The 23,265-nt window shown below is 34.0% G+C and overlaps 1 protein-coding gene across 1 annotated transcript in view; it reads right to left on the bottom strand.

Annotated features, from left to right (window-relative positions):
- Positions 1-23,265, bottom strand: part of LOC126735682 (dynein regulatory complex subunit 2) — a 92,467-nt gene that overhangs the window by 6,579 nt on the left and 62,623 nt on the right. The window contains exons 5-6 of the mRNA XM_050439747.1: positions 14,028-14,451; positions 3,866-5,308 (exon numbers count right to left, since the gene is read on the bottom strand). Coding sequence (XP_050295704.1) covers positions 4,818-5,308; positions 14,028-14,451 — 915 coding nt within the window. The 3' untranslated portion in view covers positions 3,866-4,817. The remainder of the gene's footprint in view (positions 1-3,865; positions 5,309-14,027; positions 14,452-23,265) is intronic.

Genomic DNA, 23,265 nt, shown 5'->3' with positions numbered 1-23,265 from the left:
TTGCCGAGGAACCACTCGGGGCTGACTTCAGGCTGTGTACAAATGCTGATCGAATGTTTTTCCACCTCTCTTTGCATTCTTGATCTGAAAAAATAAATATATGTATTAATCGTTATTATTATTATTATTATCATTATTATATATGGCTTCTTTTTGTTTTAGATACCTAGGATCTGGTTGCACCTTCATGTCTTTGTCATTATATTTTCAAGTAGGACACAGTACTGTGGCAGAAATTATAACTGCCACAACACTGCTTATACGGCAAAAACTGAAAGATGAGTACATGAAAATAACAAATACTGAGGACTGGAAAAATATATCTCAGCGTTTTTATGAAGTCTGGAACATACCAAACTGTTTGGGAGCGATCGACGGGAAACATATACGGATTGAACAACTTCCTAATTCTGGCTCAACCAATTTTAATTATAAACAATATCATTCAATTGTTTTAATGGCAGTGTGTGATGCTGATGGTTTGTTTACTATGGTGGAAACTGGATTTGCTGGGAGCAATAACGATGGTGGGATATTTAGAGAATCCCGAATGCATTATTGGTTAGAAAGAAAAGGCCTTAACATACCGGAAAATTCACCTTTTCCTCATGATGATTCGCAGCAAGATTTCCCGTTTTATTTTGTGGGAGATAATGCGTTTCCGTTAAAGCAGTATATGATGAGGCCATATCCTTTGAGTTTAATAGATAACGAAAAAAGAATTTTCAATTACAGATAAAGTCGTGCAAGAAAAACCGTTGAATGTAGTTTTGGAATGATGACAGAAAAATTCCAAGTATTGAGCTGCCCAATTCGTTGTAGAAAAATAGAAAATACGGTAAATATAATAAAAGCTGTTTGTATTTTACATAATTTTGTCCGAAAACGGGAGGGGTCTCAGTATACAACATCTATAAATGAACCAACAAGAACCACAAATAGACCGCAAAACGATATTCTTTTGCAAGAAGAAGACATTAATTTACAGCCGACTTCAGGCCCAACGACACTGCGAAAATATTTGACTAACTATTTTATAAAACCACGTGTTGCTCTTCCTTGGCAAAATAAATATTGTTATTAGTGTATTTGTACCAAAATAAAATATTAAAACAACCTCAATTAGCATTAAATAAAACATTATTTGTTTGCAAATGTGTTTTAAATGAATTAATTTTGTTTGCAAATGTGTTTTAAATTAATGAAATAAATTTGTTACTTACCAGAAAACTTGGTTTCTTTTGATATTTCATGCCACGCTTTTTCGGTTATGTCCTGAATAATCTATGAATAATCCGATCGTTTGAAGTTATACAAACATGGAAATTTTTCCACTTCAATGACAATTTTAAACTATTGTCTCGTTCGGCGGCCATTGCCAAAAAAAAACAATATCAAGCAAACTGTTGCCTGGCGACTAAATAAAAATGTTGACGAGCAACTTGTAGCCACGTTATCGTATCCCTTTCATGTCGTATCGCGTCGTGTGAATAGCTGCATTTAAATATATGGCGGCGACATATTGCTCGGGTATCGTGTTGATGTCGTGTTGCTTCGTCTGTATTGGGCCTAAGACGGACATTTTTTATGCAGAACGCCTCAGGAAGCATTATTTTATTAACAAACTTTCACAAGCAACTGAAGTTTTTAATTAATCCTGAGTTCACAATTTTAAAACGAAGATAAATTTTCTTAAAACTAGCAATTTTTAAATCATATTAACACTCGGATTTTATTATTTTATGTCTACTAACTAAAACAACTATTTTTCATTGAAATTGTGATGGGCTTCAGTGGAAAAAGTGTGTATAATACATACAAATTTATTTATAATTAAAAAAAATAAATAAATAAAATGTGAATAATGAGAAGTAATATTTCGGAATCATGATCTCTGATTTAACTAAAGAAAGTCTTATCACATTGTCCATGTAGGATTCTACTGTATTAATAAAAATCTGGGTGCAGTTTTTAATCCTAATTTTATTTATTTTAAGATAATAATTTTATTTATCTTAAGATATTTTATAACAATCCGTTATGCCTACCCCGGCAGCGCGGTGGGTATATACCTGCCTAGCAGTCGTGTGGCCCTGGGTTCGAGTCCCAGACTTGGCATGGTCGTTTGTGATGTCCGATTTAGTTTTAAATATTAAAAATAAATACAAAATTATATATAGAGGCTTTTCGTGACTAAATGTGCTCAGCACAAGGTCAATAAATGAATTAAAAAAAAAAAAGAAACAATCCGTTATCCTGGTGCACAATCTGTTTTTTGCTGCTTAATCTAATTAATAAAGATCTTTAATGTGGGAATACTTGGCAATTTTATAGGTATCATAATGAGTTTTCCTTCTTCTATATTGCAATTACTTTAACATTTTAGTAAAAAAGATAAATCTTTGGTTAAAAGCATATCTCTCTCTCCCTAAGTAAATAAGGTAGATAATTTTAATGATTTTCATACACATAGGTAATATCCATTATTTTATCTGATTTAGAAGAAGAAATGCAAAAGATTTTTTAAAATGTTTATTAAAAATTTACGATTTCATTAAAGATTGTACAAGTTTATGAAGTGTACAACAAATCCTACTGCCTACGTACTGCCTCAAACAATAAGTAAAGTATTACAATAATGCGAATATCGTCAGGAAGTTAATGGTCAACAATTTTAACATTTATTTTAATTTTTTTGTTTTGTTTTTTTTATAAACTGTTCCAAAAATTCATGGTTATTTATAAAAATTTATTCGCAAATTTCTTAATAAATACTGATATTAGATACAGGACATGGTAAACAAAATATACTTTTATACACTTTTAAAAAATAAAATAAAAAATGGATGTTTCTATTTAAAAAAATTAAGTTGATAGTCGTAGTTCAATTTTGGTCTATCCTGTATACATAAATTCATTACCAAAAAAATCGTACACCCCCGAATATTAAATGAATTTGTTCCAACTTGCGCGTCTTCATTGTATAAATGATTGTATTCTTTATAACAATGTTTGAGGTCAATCTCTGTTCAGACAAGAGAACGTTCCGATTTTTAACATCTGGTCATAGTTATCTAGCCAATGACACAGATTTTGGAAATATCGAATGCGTAGTAAAACTACAACAAATACTATTTACACCTGGTGATTATATAAATATTATTAAATCATGCAGAAAGAAAAATCCACTATATTTGGGTTACCGAACAGATGGAGTGGTCACGTGATCGTTCTGCGCCGGAGGTGTGGAGCCTCGATAGGGTTCATGATTTGGGGTTTTATTTAATTTTATTAGTCGAGCGGCTTTAGATCGTTTTGGTTGAATTTTCTGCTATTCGAATATTTGAATCTTCGCAATATTGAAAAGTTGAGATTGTGTTTATTTTTTGTTAATTTGTACCCCCCATTGTCACCCCTTAAGAAAAGAGTAGGAAAACATTTGACCATTGCTGAAAAGGAAGTGAAACCCCAATATATTAACATAACTTTGAATAACAAAATACTTAAAAGGGATTATTATATCATTACCTGGCACAACCTCAAAATCGGTTTGGACCCATTTTACAGGCGACCGTATTATATTTAAAAAAAAGCTGTTAACAAAGCAAAGCCGTACGGTAAAATAATTTAAAATAAGTAGGCATAATTCTCCTCGTCTAAATCTGCCAAGGTTGCATCGATGGGCGGGCCTATATTTCGCGCACATCATTTACTCCAGCTGTTCGGTAATCCGACTATAGTGGTTCATAAAAGGCAAAAAGAACATTTTTTCTACTGCTAATATAAAAAAAATATTGTTACTCGGAAAGTAGATATAAAATAAATTCGCTCCAATTTAAAGTGAAAACTTAAAAATGAAACTCACCAACAAATTAACATAGAAAAAAAGCGTGGAAGACCACAGAATAAGGAAACTCCATAAACCAGCTTTAAAAATTTACTTCCAAACTTATAAAGACCTCTTAGGTGATCCAAGTATTGAGGATGACTTAGAGGGATATGATTGGCAACCGGATTTTGACATTGAAAATGTCTTTGACAATGACATTTTTTAGATAATCGTTAGTTCTCACAAAGAAACTCTTCCTCGTTTTTCCAATTATGATATACTTATGCAATTCTGTTATTTGCTTAGCTTATTATGTTAGTAAATAAAGTGGTTTAGTTGTTGCTTCTTTTAGTTTAAAATAAAAAGTGCTTTTAGAGGATTTTCTAAAAGGTCTGTAAAAGTTTTAAATAGTCACTTTTCAGTTTAAGTCTAGCTAACAAAATTTTCAGCTATTCATAAACTACTTTATAGAAAAGTAGGGCTGTTAGTCGAAATATATAGTCTAAAAAGAAAATACATGGTTTTGCATAAACACTCTAGGCGACAAGTTTGGCGTATGGTTCAGTTTTGTAAAATAAAAAAACCTAATAATCACTAAAAAGCCTAACCAGACCCGGCGACATTGTTTATCATAACTTCTAAAATTTATTATTTTTCACTAAAAGCTTACATAGTATAATTTGAAATAGTGCCTTGCAGAAATTATATCTGTATTCTAATTTACCGATTTTTAAGGTCATTCTAAACTTAATTGTATTTTCCCACGATTGTTATTTTAGCACTTGGTCGCATTGTGCATAACTACGTCCAATTGATGTTTCATTGTAATTTTCAGTACTTATTGGTCTTATAACGCAACTCTAAAAGCCATAAAACCAACCACAATTTGTTTTATTCAGAAATAAAATAAAAGTAACCTTTTGGTCAAAAATCTTTTTTCTATCCTCACTGAAAAAAAAAACCCAAAAGGATGGATGCCTTAAATGAGTTAGCTAAAAATAATTCGACGTAAAGGAGCGGAACGTGCACCCGTGATCTTCGATTGAGCTCGTGTAGAAACCTTACTTTCTGGACTAACCTTGTCCAAAGCTGCCGACTCCAGAACGGCTCTTATTAATCCTCTCAATTGCTTATTTTCTTTTTCTAAGAAGTCTTTTTCTTCTGCTAACTCCTTAGTATCGATGTAAGTCTTATTATACATTACCCAAAAATTTTCCAGCTTTTCCAAGCTTCGACAACATTCGTCTGGAAAACTTCGTTTAGCAGATGCTTTTAAAGCATCTCCATCAAAACTCGATTTACTGGACATGATTGCAGTTTGTTCAGTTTTTTTAGCTTCAATTGTGATATCTTTTATGGGAATAAATGAGGATTTATCAGTAGACTGCTTTGCAGATGTGGATACGTATTTACATGCTGCTCCTCTTTGAGGGCTTGTTTTGCTAACTTCTTGAGACTCTTCTTGCATTTGTGCAGGATCTAAAAAGTAATGAAAATGTTTATTAGAATATGTAAAAAAGCCTTAAACAATAGATATTTAATGATGATAGATGGCAATATAGTTTCAACAATCGTCAAGAAACGGAGAAAAATAGCATTGAAATTCTTACATATAAATTACTACTATAAATTACTAATTACCTACTATTTTAAAATAAAAGTGCAAAACTATACTAATTAGACTAAGCTACCTTAAGATGTATATTGCCAATAAATTCCTATAAACTACATGAGTTAAGTTATTTTAAAAAGTCATTATCTCTTACATTCCAGGTTATTCTTGAGGCTAAGTACAATGGAATTCTGAGGGCTTGAATTTAGGAATAACAGACACACACACATCTCCTGATGATATGTTTAATAAAATAACCTTATACAGCCTGTTCCTATCTTCAAGAAAGAATTAAGAACAAAGCACCAAGAGGTATCTCTTATGCATTTTTATAAAAATAAATAACTAACAGACAAACTCTTTCCAAAAACCTTAATTTTTTGGCGTGATCAGCAGAAAAGAACAAATTAAATTAAGTCATCTGTCTGGTCAATTATAATTGGGGGGCAAAAATCTAAGTATGAAACAGTTTAGGCTAAAAATGGCGTTTTCCGTTTGTAAGTATGGTGCAAAGTAATAAACTTCAACAGTCATGCTATAAAGACATTTTTTTTATGGTAAACACAAGCACAAGAGGAAAGTCCTATGTCACTCTTGGAGTGGTGCTTGCGCGACGATATTTGGCGGCATTTATCTTGAATCGCTGTAGGTTGTATGCGTCGGGAAATATGTGAGGTGGAAGCCCGTTCTACACAGAAGATGTTCTCCGGATGAATGAGTCCCGATACAGAGACGTCCTTGGGGTAGGCAGGTGGACTCGTTGTTGATGAGCCGCAACTGCTAGACGCGTCCTTTTTGCCGGAACAGCCTTGGGTGAAATCAGGCCTGCAGGCTTAGAGGAGCACTTATCGTGATAATAACGGTAGAATAAACAGAGATCAGCCACCTTTCTCCTGTGCTCCAGACTATCCAAACTCTTTGTCAGTTCTGGTTTGTCGATAAGACGAATAGCTCTCTTCTGTATAGAATCCAGCAGGTTTAAACTATGCTTGGGTGCAGAGCTCCAGACATGCGAGCAATACTCGAGGGAAGGGCGTATTTGAGCCTTATAAAGAGTCAGCAGCTATTCTGATGTATACAGTTTTTTCGTTTTGAAAAGCACTCCGAGTTTTTTGGAAGCCGCCCTGGCGACCTCGGCAACGTGGTCATGCCAGGACACACAGTTGGTGACCTCGACTCCTAGAAGATGTAAAGATGATTTCATTGGCAATGTTTTCCCTGCCATAACCAGCTCCGAGCCACCAAGGTTAGTCTTCATCGTAAATACTGCAGCCTGTTTTTTTAGCGTTAAAATTGACCAAATTGATTTCGCTCCACTCCAAGATTGCTCTAATATCATTGTTGGTTGAAGCTACTTGCTGCTGCCTAAGATTCTGAGAACTTGCGGCTGTCATTGGTTTGGCGGACTTAAATGAAGAAATAAGTGTGCTATCGTCCGCAAAGCTGTAGATTGAATTGACAGTGGTTCCTAGCAAATCCTTGATATATACCAAGAAAAGGGTGGAGGATAGAATGCATCCTTGAGGGACTCCCGCGTTAATGTTAAATTTGTCGGAGAGGGATCCATCGACGGCTACTTGGATTGTTGGTTGTTCAAGAAAACTTTTGATCCAATTGAATAATGAGTTTTGTATGCCGATTGAGAAGAGCTTGGTTGGTAGTCCCTCATGCCACACTCTGTCAAATGCCTTGGAAATGTCAAGAGCGACTGAGCGGGACTCGCCGTGCTTCTCCATGGCCTCCGTCCACAAGTGTGTGGCGTAGGCCAGAAGATCGCCGGTGGATCTAAGCTTTCGGAAGCCGTATTGATGATCGCTGATTAGTTCAGATGATACCAGATATCTTAACAGTTGTTGGTTGACTGCTTTCTCCATAATCTTCGATATTACTGGAACTAGTGCAATCGGGCGGTAATTGGAGGGCATCGTCTTCTTACCCTTTTTGGGTACAGCTTGCCCTCGAGCAGTTTTCCAGCTTGTTGGAAATTGGCCCTGCTTATACGATGCCGTGAACAGTCTACATAAGGAAGGAGCCAATTCGTCTGCACAAAGTTTTAGTATTAGGGCTGGAATTCCATCGGGTCCAGAAGCTTTGTTGGTGTCCACGCTTTTAAGAATTTTATTTATAATTCGTTGGGGAAACGAAATTTCTCCCATCGATGAATTTACCCTTGGCAAATATGGCAGTGTTTTGCCTTGCGAGTGCAGAGTAGAATTGGACGCCAAAAGTTTACCCAGTAAGTTGGCTTTTTCCCTTGCTGTTACCGCGATAGAACCATCATCTGCTGTTAGGGGTGGCAAGGCCGACTTAGCAAATCCTTGACTAACGGATTTCGATACCGACCAGAAAGATCTTGTTCCATTTGGGCAGTTTAGCAGTTTGTTTTTGATCCTGTTGTTGTAACTCTCTTTTGCATTCATCAATAATTTGCTTGCAGCTATTTCTGGAGGCTAAAAAGTTCCTCCGATTTTCGATGGAAGGATGTTGACGCCATTTGCGATATGCTGCATTTTTAGTGTTTACTGCCTTTTTGTAATTCAGGTTAAACCATTGCTAGTTGTTTGATCCGCATTTAGTAGAAAAAGGGATATAAGCTTCCATTCCTGCCAAGATCGTCCCTGTAATTTGGTTTGCACATTCTGAGATGTTATTGGTTCTAAAGCAGACTTCTTTCCAAGGGAATAAACGATAAAATTCTCGAAGATGGTTGCACTCTGCTGATTTATAGTGCCATACCTTCCGCGGCATCGGAGGATCCTGCGTTTTAACCTCCAACTGGCAAGAGACTGTTATCAATTTGTGGTCCGATGTTCCTAGGGGGGCAGGTACTGATACTGTGTACGCGTCAGGATCTGAAGCCAAGACCAGATCTAGGAGACTCGCGAACTCACCGTCTCGATCGGAGATTCTGGTAGGTTCCTCCACAAGCTGCGTAAGCCCGCATATGGTGGCAAATAGCTCAGTTTCTCGTCCTTCATCATCGTTCTTGTTGCAGAAGCGCAGCCAGTTGATATTGTGAACGTTAAAATCACCCATGACGATGATTTCTGCGATTGGGTAGTCAATTTGCAGATGGTTAATGCAATCAACCAGGTTCAAAAAGAGCCGTCTATATTGGGTGTCGCTTGGTGGTCTGTAGATACAGCAGACAAATTTCGTGGCACCACTGGCTATTATTTTGAACCACATGACGTCGAAGTCCGCAGGTTGAAGCGTTTCCTCCCGCTAGCAACTTAAATCGTTCTTGACAAATACTGCCAATCCAAAGTTTAGTCAAAATCGGGTGTGTAGATCGTATCCAGGATAAATGAGGTGAACATTTGTTGTTGAAGGTTTCACCTTTGTTTCTGCCAATGCCAGAATGTGAGGCTTATTTAATTGCAGGTGTTGGTGTTCTGCATTTATGAAGTAGATCCTAATACTTTTTTTAAAAACAAATGTGAAAGTTCTCTTATTTTAAAGGCAGTTTTTTAAAAAATACTGGTGTATAGTGGAGAATTGCATTCTATGATGTTCTCAGTCAAAGAAATTAAACTATAAGATCATTTCGACTTCTTGTTTTATGCTGATGGACCTGAAGGAAAGTTCCATATGTCTGTGAATTTTTATGGGTATATAGGAGGTACTCAATAATGTACTGAGAAGAAAAGATAAGTATATAGAGCGCACTCACTCACTTGCTTCATAAAACTCTCATATTTTTTAGCACGAAAGGTAAAGCTAATATCATCTGGGTAAAGAGTTACTTTACTGTAGCAATAGATGTCGTTATATCATTTATATATTTGAGAAAGAGCAGAGACTCCAGGATAGAATCCTTTGGCACCCTATGTCTCATAACTGTCTCATTTGACATCTTTGCCTTAAGACTAGTTACCTGTCTTTGCCTGATTAATTCCTTCGTACCAAGCATACAACTATTAGGACTTGAACTTTCTCACAAATATGCTATGTGATGCATAGTCGAATGTCTCGAAGATGTCAAGAAATGTAACAAGCCCTCGACTATGTAATCACATAGCTGACATTGGAGGACCAAAGAAACTTTGACAATGAGGAAAGCTCATTATAATAATGAATAAAACTGACTAAAAGGTTTTTATTAATCTTGATCAGCCGCACAGTGGTCTAAAATCCAATATTTCTGGAAAAAACCTCTAAACGTGTGACCATCAACTCGAATGTACATACACCAAGGTTTTTGGGGTCGCTGAATTGAAAAATGATATTTGTTTTTCAAAATTCAAAATGGCAGCCGATTCATATAAAAAAACAGCGTTTTAATGTTAAATCCACTTTTTATTACGTTTTCTGGGTCGCTGAATTCAAAAATTTGATTTATTTTTTGAAATTCAAAATGGCGGGCACAAAATGGCGGCCGATTCATATAAAAAAACAGCGCTTTATTGTTAAATCAACTTTTATTTACATTTTCTGGGTCGCTGAATTCGAAAATTATCTTCATTTTTTTACATTTAAAATGGCGCAAACAAAATGATGGAATTTTTTGCAGAAAGCCAGTTTGTATTGTATTGTAACCAGTATTTTATTATAAAATTTGACTAACAACTATCTTACAATAATAAATTCAATCTTATGAATAGTTGTCATCATTGTTAGTGAAATCGTCGTCGCTTTCATCTGTCAATGGCTCATGTTCTTTATTTCTTGCACAGGACTGATCACATTGTCGAACAATAAATAACAATGAATAACATCATTGTTATGCATACAAGTTAAAAGAGCAATTGCTTCTGGAAACAAACTTTTACTTCGCTTTGCTTTTGGTTTTTGCAAACTTAAAATCAATGGATCGGAAGACGCGAGGAGTCGCAGAAAAATGTCTTCCAACGTACTTTCCCGCGAACATTTTCGTGAGAAATGTTCTATGTAATTTCTCACATCCTTATTCCGGGCTTCTTGTGCCTCTTCTAATAGTTGTCCAATAGGAAGAATCGATTTTTCAGCAATTTTCGCGCCATGAATTAGCACCTTGTGGAGTCGTCGACATGTTATACCATTGGATTTGATTAGTACATGAGTTAGATTTTTGAACAATATTCGAATATTCGAATTCAACTGCTTTGATATTACTATTGAAACCACTTGACAGTACCTGTAACGTAACATGAATTTTTGTAGCAATTGCCATGTTTTCAAAAAAATTTCGAGCAGTATTTCCGTCATTTGAATTTTCCATGCCTTGTTTTAGTCGGTCAACAAGCAAATGCAGTTGGTTCTTGAAATCAGCCTGAATTTGTTTTTTTACGCGCTGCAGTTGCTTGTTTTACATCTTCCTTACGAGATTGGCACTGTTTTGTATCCATTTTAGACTGGATATGCAGTAGGCATTCGAAGAACCTTATCCAACAATTTAAAGTCGACAGTCCATATTGTAAATTGTCAGCGTGAACGACTAGTTTCTGCATTTGGTCGATGTCATGTTACGGTGTTAGAAACCTTACGTGCGGTGTGCGCGCTTGCGTCACCACGAATATTCTGGAATGCGAAGAACAGCCGATACTCGCGCCTTATTGCTTATTTTCTAACCAATGTATTTTATTTATTTATTCAGAATATTCCATTGTCAAACTACCTCTTATAAAGAATAATTTTTTTAATGTATTTTTAGTTAATCTGCGGCAAACAATACACTAGTAGTTAAGCTACAGCACCGTAGCTGAACATCTTAATATTTTACTGTTGTTTTATCACATAAAAATTGTCCATGAATTGACAGAAATGACTATAGTGAGATTACAGCACGAAAGATTATGAGAATGCCTACACTGGTGGCCAAAAGTAGATTGACAAATTCCATTTTTATAAAGTAAAAGCCAAATTGTAAGAGACTCGAATTGATCGGTACAACTCATACTGAACCAGGGAAGCTATTTGCTCGTCGATATGATGTTTTTCGTCCATGGTTGTTGCCTTGTCCTCACGTTTAAATTGCAGTCGAATTGGCCGACAAAATCGTGGGGAACAGAGTCTGAGATTCTTCCACACAATAATGTCGGAGCCTGAGTTCTTGTCGATACCGGCAAGTTGGAGGAGCACGATGGGAGTTAATAAAATGTTCGAGTCAATGCTACTGTCGTCCGTAAATTTTTGTTTGTATTCTTTCTGTCCAGAACTTCCATCGAACCCCCATTTCACAATGAGAACCAAACTTTTACAAACGCTGTCATCAAGTCGATCGACTATCTCACTCTGCATTTCCAGAGTTCTTTTGCAAGTGTGATTTAATAACGACTGCAATTTTACTTTGGCACAAGTTTCAGACATAATACGATTATCAGGATAACATAATTGTTTAACTTTAAGAACGGATTGATACGTGGGGAGAATTCTTAAAGTTCCTGCTGTGACATCATTTCTGATATTCAAGTACTGCGACTTGGTCAATTTGGAATTGATAACTATAGACAGTGCTTATTTGGGGTAATTTTTTCTACCGGTTGAGAATTTCTTTTTATAGTTCACTTAAATCTTGTCAGCTCGAGTAGAAGACTTCATCGTAGCATCTTCGACAATTTTGGAGGCCGACACAGCTCCAGCAGAACGAAGGCTTGCTTTCGTGGCATAAGCAAGCTCCTCAGGCATGTACGTTTTGCATAATTCCGTAGTTTTTCGACGTTTCATACGATTGCAGACTTAAGAAAATGAAATGGATGGTCGCTCGCCACTGCCACTTCTTCTCTTGTCCTTGGCATTGATTTCCTCGGACTCTTGTTTCGGAACCAACGTATATTGCAACATAAGAATATTAATTTGCCAAATGATATCACAAATTACGTTTTCATATATACAAGTCACTCGCGAATGTCTACGTATTTTACCGTTATATCTGTTGTCGTTTGCAGCCAGTCTTCATTTTTTTTCAAAAATCGGTTTTTCATGTACTTATTCTCTTTCTATTTTGATTTAAGTTCGCACAAAAGCTTTTTAATTGCATCTGTTGAAGTATGGATAATTTCAAGGTTATTAGTTTCATTTTCGGTAATTTACTCCTTTCTAAAACATCGATTTGGTGATCCAAACTTGAATGAAGCTGTTCGTCGAGGACATCGAATATATATTGCTTAGTCCAAGAAATTTTGCCTGTTTCTATACCTGTTTCCATGCCTGTAATATATGAAAAATTTTTAATTACAATAAGATCAACATTATTTCAAACATAATTGTATATACTTTTATTATTAGATATTCTTATTTTATAATTAACAGAACCATTTCAAAATGTGTTCTATTAATGACTCATATATGTCAAATTCGAATTGAGCGAGCATAACAACCCCTCTTAACTGTAAGTTGGTGTTAATTTGATAATTTTTTGGAAAAAATGTCCACCATTATGAATGTATTAATTCTGATATCAAATTCGAATTCAACGAGCATAAAAACCCCCTTTTAGCGTAATTTGGTGTTAGTCCGATCTTTTTATCAAAAAAATGTCCGCCATTTTGAATGTATTAATTCTGATATCAAATTCGAATTCAATGAGCATAAAAACCCCCCTTTAGCGTAATTTGGTGTGAATCTAATTTTTTTTTAAAGAAATGTCCGCCATGTTGAATTTATTGATTCTGATGTCAAAATCGAATTTAACGAGCTCAAAAACCCTGAGATACAAAGTGTTAAGTAAATCGACCAACAATTCGATTTATGGCCAGATTTCCAGGTGTTTTGAAACACTGTGCGAGTCTAGAAAATATTTGTTTACGGGGAGAGCGGGAAAAAAGGGGAGGTTCTGATGAGGTAATTGTTTTTGACAAATAACATACAAAATATTTCCTTTGCACCTTTTCTGTCAGAATCTTAAATACTACTTGCCTACATGTTATAATACCAAAAGATAAAACCATATCTTAACCGAGATGCTGTCTGTGAACCAACAGTTACCGCAATGACTTTTAAAGGATGTATAGCAATAAGATGCTAGGTTGTTAGCTAAATAGTCGGCATAATTTACCCAATCCGATCTATGGTCTGTCTAGTCTATAAAGAAAAGACATTCTTAGTAGACCGATATTGTCAAAGGCTTTTGACAGGTCAAGCCACTATTTCCTACCCCATATTTATAAAGTTTAAAATTCTATGGAATTATGGAATGCCTGTTGGATTTCTCTAATAATAGCCTTTTTTACCTGAAGTATGATAGTTGGAAAGTAGGTTTTTATAAAAATATATTACCATTCTTTCATATAGAATTACTTTAAAGATTTTACTACAGTTGTTGAACAAGGTAAGTGTAATTTTAGTATCATTATTTTTTTTCTCTTTTTTATCACCATTTTTAAGAATTAGTTTAATTTTTTAATTTTTAGTTTATTTGGATTTATAGCTTTGATTTACCAAAATATTCAAAGATTTTACTCTACAGGAGTACTTAGTAGTAATAGTATACGATAATTATACATATACAGTATTAGTATATATTTAGCATACAGTACTATATAATAATAGTACTGTATAGTATTCTAGTGCTATTATTAGTAATTTGTGATAAAACTTAAAAGTGGTAAAGCCTAATTCTAATTAGATTACTAAACATTATATGTATGTCACATTTTTTAAGCTTACCTATCTCAGATTCTCGATTTAACGATTTTTGTATTTGGTTTTCTTCATCCTTGGTCACCTTGTCTTCCTTTACCACAATATCTTCCGATAAAGCATCTTTCTCATATAATTCGTCTAAATTAAAAACCGGTAACCACTTCAAAAGTTTTTCCCTCTCAGTCTGAAATTTCTTACAAGTATTGGAGAGATTTAGCAGGTGTTGACCTTTTTTAAAAATAGTCTCCATTGCACTGAGAGCTTCATTCGATGAAGAAATCAAAATTTTAAGTTGCTTCTCATCTAAATCCAAATTCTTTTTAAGAGTCTTACGGATTATATTGAAATTATTATTTAGAATTTTGTCTTCTGCCTCGAGAGAACTAATTTTGGCAGTTTTTTGTTTCAGGAGGTCCTCAAGTGTTACTGTGAGATTTTTAATTAACTCCTACAAAGATAATAAAAATATTCATACATTTACAGTTATGGTAAACTGATACAGAAATACGTGTGATGATCGCCAGGAGATTTAATGTCTTTCAACTAGCACACCTCTTCGAGCTACCTCAATAATTATAAAAAACTTGTAAGACAAAAGCAGACAAAAGCATGTAGAACATACCACAGTAAAAAACTACACCGATGCTGTGAGACATCGGTGAACATAGAGGAGGGTGGCACGTTTACCGCTAACCTTCAAGAAAGCACAGGACTATACATCCTATGCACTTCCCTGATTGGACTTCCAATATTACCATGGACCGATAGCAGATACTTTACTCACCCTGCGATAGGGATTGGCTACTCGCCGATCAGGGAATATACGGACTAAGCACTCTCTAGATTCTTTATGGCCTGATGGCATTTATCCTTTACTGGACTTTAGTAGGACGTTGGACAAATATTGCCTCATATGATAGGGCAGCGTCTCTTGTTCTAAGATATATTCCCAAGGCTTGAGGAGAAGTTAGAGTTGTGTTTCTTTCGAAACCAGGAAAGTTGGGTTCTACTACTTTATATGCCTAAAATCCTTTTGCTTGAAATCCATGAAAAGTCTTGATAATCAACCCACTTCACTCTAACCAGCATGCGCCTGGGATATCAACAAATTTAGCCCTCCAGTCAGTGGTAGGGCGAATGGAGATCAAGCGACCACATACACTTGGATGTATCATTGATATAGAAGTTGCCTGTGAGAAAACAATCTTCCGCAATATCACAGCACACTCGCTTAAAATAAGAAACAAAATAAGGTCATAATAGCTAGAAGCTTTTTGCAGGTCGAGATGTTATCACTTCTACAGTGGAACAGGATAATCTTATTGGGCGCCTCTCTAAATGTACCACTACTGACAGTTGAGAAAAATGTCATCTCTGATGATTTCGAGCCTAAAATTCACATCTGAAAACATAAGACTTGACTAATAAAAGCTGCGACTTTGTCGCAATTGTGGCAATAGAGCCCTTAGGAGTAGAGGTATCTAATCCAGCTTTCCCCACGATAATCCCATACATCATAAAATTACCGGGTTATAACAAGATATGAGCAGTTTTAAAGGAATGAGAGAACTTTAAAAATTCGCAGAAATAACATCTTTGATGATTTTTTTGTGCCTAAAATTGATCTCTAAATGCATGATCTTGGCTTATAGAAAAGTTACGACCTTGGGGATGGTCTTGTTGGAATAATATAAGAGAAAACCATTAAATTTATAGTAATAGAGGCCAGAGGCTCCAATATATCGACGTTTAGAGTTTAGGATTTTTAACTCTTCGGGTACCATTAGGAATACATTTTCTTTACAGAATTTTTTTTCCACGACATCGAACTACCTATGCCAGCGTCATTTTCTTATTTCAAAAATTACGAAAACACTGGGTTATAACGGGATATGAGCAGAAGTAAGATAATGAGAGTGCCATGCCAAATGCGTGAAATTCCAATAAAATGAAAATGCCAATTTTAACGATTTTTGTTGAGCCCACGATTGGCCTCCAAAAATGCGATATCTCAGCTAATAACAAAGCCACGATCTTGTGAATGCTTTTATTGGAATCTAAAGGACAAAACTGAAAAAAAAACAGTCGAATTATGGCAATAAAGCTAATAGAAACCGAAATATCGACCCTTAAAGTTTGGGTTCCTTCAGGCATTGATTTTTTTTCACCGAAAAAATTTATGTATGATATCGAAGTCTTATTAAAATTGAGTAAGCGATATGCTATCAAACCGCTTTAACTGTAGCATATACCATCATCTGTAGTGCTAGTCTGGATATCTTATATCCATACTTAACAACTAAGGCAAAATATTCGTTTGTCACATTGTATCATCCTTGCATTTTAAAAACTAATCTTAAATAATTTATAAAAAACTTAACATTATTATGACTCTAATAAAAACACTATTAATTATATTTCTCAATTTTAAATTATATGGCGTAGACCTACTTTCTGCAACAATTTATTTCTAAAAACGTCAAAATTTTAAACAAAAAATAAAATTCAAACTGGCCAAGGATGACAGGCCTATAAAATAAAAACATTTCCGGATATTAAATCTAGTGGAGAAAATTTAACATTTCAATACATTTTAAGAAAAATAAGCATACGCAAGTTATTGCACTAAACATTACAACCGCAAAAACCAATAACTTAGTATTTCATAAGTGTGTAATTTGCTTTAAAAGAGTACGTTTACTTCGTAGTTAAAAATAAAAATGGTAATTATATATTAGGCTTTAAACATACACATAATTTTAGTCGTTTTTATTAATAAATAGGAATTCAAGCTTTACGATAATATATTGTAATTAAAATGTTTTTACCAAGAAAAAATTTATACAATTATACTTACATCTTGTTATGGAAAAACTTATTTATCGCCAAGATAAACTCACCTAACCCTATAAAACAATCAACAAATCTACAAGTAACTCATGTAATTTAAGAAAATATAAAAATGATGAAGTGCATAAGTGGTCCCGAAATTAAATTCAGATGATTAATGTTTTAAGATGTATTGCGTAAACAGATCTCTCCTTAGAATAAACACCAAATGGTGAACGCTTGGATATGGAATATATATCTCGATGTTTTTATTATTCGTATTAGGTGTTAATTTTATTAAACACGCCATATCCTCCAAAATAAACAGTTTTAAAAAGACCGTAACAAAGAGATTTTTTTTAATGTAGTTCCTCTCCGAAAATTTTTACTTTTTCACATAAATAAATAAAAATTTCCATATAACATTAGAAAGTGTTAAGAGACACGCAATTATTTGAATTTTATGGTAATTTTATTACTATGGTGTAGAACCAGTTTCCCAGGTTAGAAAATATTCGCAAAAAGAAAAAAAAGGTTATTTCTATGCCACGACCCAACAAATAATTTGGAAAAAACCTACTTGATGGATGAAAACATAGAAAACTTAAAAAAAAAGGTAGTGGTATGTGCTTATTTGGATTATCGATGTTTCAATTCAAAATTCATGGATTTTACACAAAAGAGCATGACACTCCATGATTCAACTTCAATTTAGATGAGAAATCGAAAATATTTACCTAAAAAAAATATGGCACTATTTCTAAAGGGACTGGAAGACCATCAATTTCTTTTAGTAGTTGTTAGAGCCAGTAAATAGTTTTAGGAAACAATTTGTGTGACATTTCATAGAATAAGAGAAATTTCAGTTTAAGATGCAATGCACATGTTTTTCCCAATCCTCTTCAAAGGTGCAAGTTTATGATTTTATTGAGGGTATAATGGACGGTCTTGTGATCCCTTGTCTATTAATTTATGACCGAAGACACGTGTTTCACAGGGGCTCAGTTAAATGGCCTTTGAAGCACGTATTGGGTTAGATAAATGTGTTTTGCTTTTGAGAAAACTGAATTCCAACTTTTAGTATCGTTACGGTTTCGGCAGGCATCGAAAGCCAATATTTTTCTCGACGGGTTCTTTTTCGAATTTCGAGGCTTTGCTTGCTGAATATTTAACTTACCATTAATTATTATCTATCTTTTTTGTTGTATATACTTTTCAACGTTACTTGTTTTTCTAATTGGGTCAGTTTAAGAAATTAAAGGATTGTGTTTAGAAAAGCTGCCTTTTATTTCAATCGAACCGACGTGTTGCTGAGACGGGTAGTTTTGGTGACGCGACAGTAGTAACCAAGCTATAATATTTATAGCAGAATAAATGACGAAATCAGGTACGACCACATCTACTTGGCTATACAGGGTGTCTACTATAAAAAACCGCCAAACTTTAGGAGGTGATTTGCAACAAAAAAGCCGTATAACATTTTTTTTGAAAAGTTGTTAGTTCTTCTGGTATTTAACATTTTTTGATTTTATCAAATTTCTTTGTTTTTTTTCATATAAACAAGAATATCTCCGTTATTCTCACAATCGCATAAAATTTAGATATACCATCTGAAAGAGAATTAAATTTGCTATAAGATGGGTATATTTAAGTTTTTAACTAATTTTTTATACCGGGTGTTCACAGAAGTTAAATGTAACATTTGGAAAATGTGCAAAATTTGTGGTATCTTCTTCGTTGTTGTTTTTCTAAAATTTGGTAAAAAGGGACATTTTTTTAGCAAAAACTACTGCATTTAATATGCTTTCTAACAATATACTTACTTTTGTGATAGCTATTTGTTTTCACAGCAATATTGTAGCGTTTTATTTTTCTATTCCTTATGTTCACTAACGCTCCATTGATATTTCATTAATTTTATTAATAATTTCAGTCAACTTATTTTATTCATATTTCTTTAAATTCACACTGTAAATGACACATTACTACTGTAACGCATCACTCTCCTGGTTTGATTATCCATGCTATCTGTTGACGGACCGTCACTTCTCTGATTGGTCATAAGTAATATTTTCTCTGATTGGCTGATATTGACAGCTCAGGCGACAGGTGGGGTCGTTATTGATTTAGTCGGTATTGCGTCCATTTTCGAGGACTTGTTCCCGTGTTGCAGGTAGGAGCGCACGTAAAAGGCCAGTTTTTTTATTTCCGAAGTTTGTAAAGCAGGAAGTGGCCAATATGGTTTATAATTTATGGTCCTTAATCTTGTTCCTTTAGGGAACCGTTTATTTCATAATTCTGGTGCAGGATGCCCAAGATTTTGATGGATAGATAATGAAACTTAGCAAGGTGAGTGTGTCACATTTTTAACGCCATTCATTTTTTATCGACAGTGAATACAATGGCAACCGTTGTTTTAGGGTCTTACTTTTCCGTTTTCTTCTTTATTCTTCTTCAATTATTGATGGCTGCAGGCTTTTGATTTCCCCAGGAAACTGCTGAAAGCGGTGAAGCTGGAGCTAGAGTTAGAGCTAGTATTAGAGATTCCCAGTCCGGATAGCTGAGCTAAAAATGGCATACATTCACAGCCTCGGTTTTGAAGGCTAGCCGTTTATTCCATTTATTTAAATCTTACTAACCATAGATTTGTCTCACTTATTTAAATTTTTATTAATATACCTTTTATTTCAATTTAACGTTATAAATATTTAATCAATATCATAATTTAATACGTCAATTTCTTATCTATATTATTAAAAAAAACAAAACAAAGGTAAGGACACAAAGTCACGGTCTCATCAAATCCATATAATTTTTTTTTTTTTAAAGCTACACGTGTATTGCTTCTATCGGAGCATCATCAGGTCTAAAAAAAATACATTAACATATTTTTCACAAAAAGAACGCTTATCAAACTCATTCCCTAGACCTACACAGATCACATTATAACTAACAACAAAAGAAAAGCTAGGTTAAGTTAACAATTACCACCATAGATAAAAACGTATGCTTAAAAAAAATAAAAAAGTAAAAATGTAAAATGTCACCAGCGGGAAACGATCCAGCAACCTTTAGATTCACAGGCGCGCGTCTAACCCATAGGCCACCAAGTAACATGATCAAACATGGGGAACAATCCGAACTATACTATTAAGTGTAAATATAAGTAAACAATCTTAACAATAAAAATTAAAAATATCTAAAATCGAAAAAGAAAAGACTTTTTAAGAGAGGTTGTTATAAATGAGGTGAGGTTCAAACGTGAAAATATCGTTCACACACACAAGGACAGGGCTCTTCTTAGCTTTAGTTATTTCCATTTTTTCTAACAAGTCCAGTTTTTTGCCTTTTGAGCAAAATATCCGCTCCCTGAGTTAAAGAAAAACTATGTGAGGAGGCCAATAAATGATTCGCAAACGCCGATTTAGTTTCGATCATGTCAGTATCCCTATGCCTGTCCACCAAACTTGTATGTTCCGTTATTCTGGTGGAAATTTTTCTCCCCGATTGCCCTATGTAAATGGCATTACAGTCATTACATCTTAATGAATATAACCCTGATTTTGGAAAGAAATCTGCCTTATCTATTGTACTAACTAGCTGACTTTTTAAACTGTTTGTAGTTTTAAAAGCAATTGTAAGATTTGTAGACTTGAAAAACTTTGCAATTTGAAAAGAAATATTACCAAAAAATGACATTGATCTAAAAAGGTGACTATTTTCATTATTAAGATGCATTAAGTTGTAAGTAAGTTTGTATTTATTATAGAATTTAGAATAAAGGCGATTAATTATATCAAGTGGAAAACCATTATTAAAAGCAATATGTTTAATTATATTTAGTTCATCAAGGAAAGCTTCTTTTGAAAGGGGGCAGTTGAAAAGGCGATAGAAAAGGGAATTAAAAGAGACAAATTTGTAGGAATAAGGGGAGTTTGAGGAGTATTGGATGACATTGTCCGTAGTGGTGGGTTTGCGGTAGATCTCAAATTCAGGTTTGTTGGTATTTTTTGAAATAAGAACATCAAGAAAAGGTAACTTTCCATCTCTTTCTTCTTCAATGGTAAACGAGATATTTGCGTGAAGAGAGTTTATAGAAATGAGGAAATCCCCCAATTCTAGATGATTTCCATTCCATACCACAAAAATATTATCCACGTATCTCCTATATACAGTAAGAAAAGCACCAAACTTCCCATTGACAATCCTTTTCTCCAAATGGTGCATAAAAATCTCACTGAGAAGAGGAGAGAGGCAAGACCCCATTGCTAGTCCAGTAACTTGTCTAAAAACCTGTTGTTGAAAACGAAAAAATTCTGATCAAGTACTAGCTTGAGGAGTGTTAAAAGATCATCAACAATAAATCTGTCAAGCGGTGACTTAAGCAAAAGGGACCTGACTAGATCAAGGCAATCACCAGGTGGAATGCTTGGAAATAAGTTCTTAACGTCGAAGGAAATTAGTTTTGAACCCTCTGGTATGCAGATATTTTAAAAAAAATTTGTCAATTCTACTGAATTTTTTGTGGAATAAGTTCTGAAATCAGTTACACCTCTGAGTGTGGTATTTAACCAGGCTGACAAGTTGTAACAAGGTGAGTTTACAAACGATACTACTGGCCTAATAGGGAGATTGGGTTTATGGATTTTAGGAAGGCCGTAGAGGAGAGGAAAAAAGAGCTAGTAGGATCTTTGTTTACATTAACAAAGTCACCCGAACCCAAAAAATCCAAAACCTTCTCTATAAAATCATCCCTCTTAAGTATAATCAGGCAATTACCCTTGTCAGCTTTCGAAAGGATTAAATCGTGATTGAAAGAATTTGAGTTAATCTTAGAATTTAAAAAATTTATTATTTTAGCACGCAAAATATTTTTATTTTGAATATTAGTAGTCTGCAAAACATTCTCAGCCTCCACAGCTAAAGTCTTAAGTTTAGAAAAGTTATATTTTAAATTAAGATTAAAAAAACTTTCCTCGTCCAGTGTGAGAGCCACATTTGTTAAATTCAAGTACCTTTTATGAAATTGAAAGTGACATTTTCCTAGCTGCCTACGGTATACATTACTATTATTTTTTCTTAAAGATTGAACTTGAGATGTCTTAAGGTGATTTAATTTGCAGTTTAAACGAAAAAAGGAGTTTTTAGAAAATTTTTGAACCTCATCGCTAAGTGCTGAATCTAAAGTACAAAACTCCCAATGGGTTAAGAATAAGTTCAACGTAAAGTAAAGGTATTTTAGTACAGAATTAACCTTATTCAAGCTTCTATAATGGTTTTTGACTTCCTCCCTCAGCCAAGTTCTTCGGGCCACTTCCAATGCTGTGTCAGAGGAGTTGTTTCGTTGCACCTTAAGTTGACAAATTTCGGTGTTAATCGATGAAATAAGCACCGTTGAAGAAACCATATTTTAAGCAACAAATTTTTTCTTGCGATAAGGTTCTTCTTGTAATAGCGGATGAATTTAGCTTGAATTGTGAATCTAAAGGTTGCTGAATCGTTCCCCACAGGTGACATTTTACATTTTTACTTTTTTATTTTTTTTAAGCATACATTTTTATCTATGGTGATAATTGTTAACTTAACCTAGCTTTTCTTTTGTTGTTAGTTGTAATGTGATCTGTGTAGGTCTAGGTAATGAGTTTTATAAGCGTTCTTTTTGTGACAAATATCTTAATGTATTTTTTTTTTAGGCCTGATGATGCTCCGATAGGAGCGAAACACGTGTAGCTTTTAAAAAAAAAAATTATGTGGATTTGATGAGACCCGCGTGACTTTGTGTCCTTACCTTTGTTTTGTTTTCGTTTTGTCTCTTAAAGAAAAATGGATGATGCGTTTCTATCTATAATATTAGTTATTTTTTGTTCAGTATTTTTCAGTACCCTTTTTGGTAGTTAAGTAGATATAACACGGTTAAGGCTGATATGCCTTAGGTAAAAAGCTTCATGAACTTTCCCTTGCGTAATATATACTAAAAATTTTAATAATTGCAATTTATTTTTCATGTGCTGAAATCTACCTAGTAGCAAAATCATAATTTAGATGTTACTTTTGTCAAACTTATTTTAATCATATCAATATTATTCATATTTTAATTCATAGCAAATTATTCAATCAATCAATCATACGCTTTATTGTCAAAAAATTACAAAATTTTGTAGACAAAGCTAATAAAAAAAAACATATAAAAACAAAACAAAACACACAAAATAAAAATAAAAATAAACATACAAACAAAATAAATACATGCAAAACTGTACAAAAACAATGTACCTGGTCAATATACATCATAATGTATAAAATGTCAATAAAAATAAACACAATGATCAATGACAGTAAATTAATTAAATACAAAATGAAAGTGCAATTCATTTATTAAAGAAAAAAAAAACTAATATATTTTCTATTTTAAGACATAAAAAGAGCCAGTGTG

The sequence above is a fragment of the Anthonomus grandis genome, chromosome 4 (genome assembly GCF_022605725.1).
Source record: "Anthonomus grandis grandis chromosome 4, icAntGran1.3, whole genome shotgun sequence".
In the NCBI taxonomy this organism is placed as follows: domain Eukaryota; kingdom Metazoa; phylum Arthropoda; class Insecta; order Coleoptera; family Curculionidae; genus Anthonomus; species Anthonomus grandis.
The sequence above is the reverse complement of the archived record's forward strand: the minus strand, read 5'-3'. Positions and strand labels throughout refer to the sequence as shown.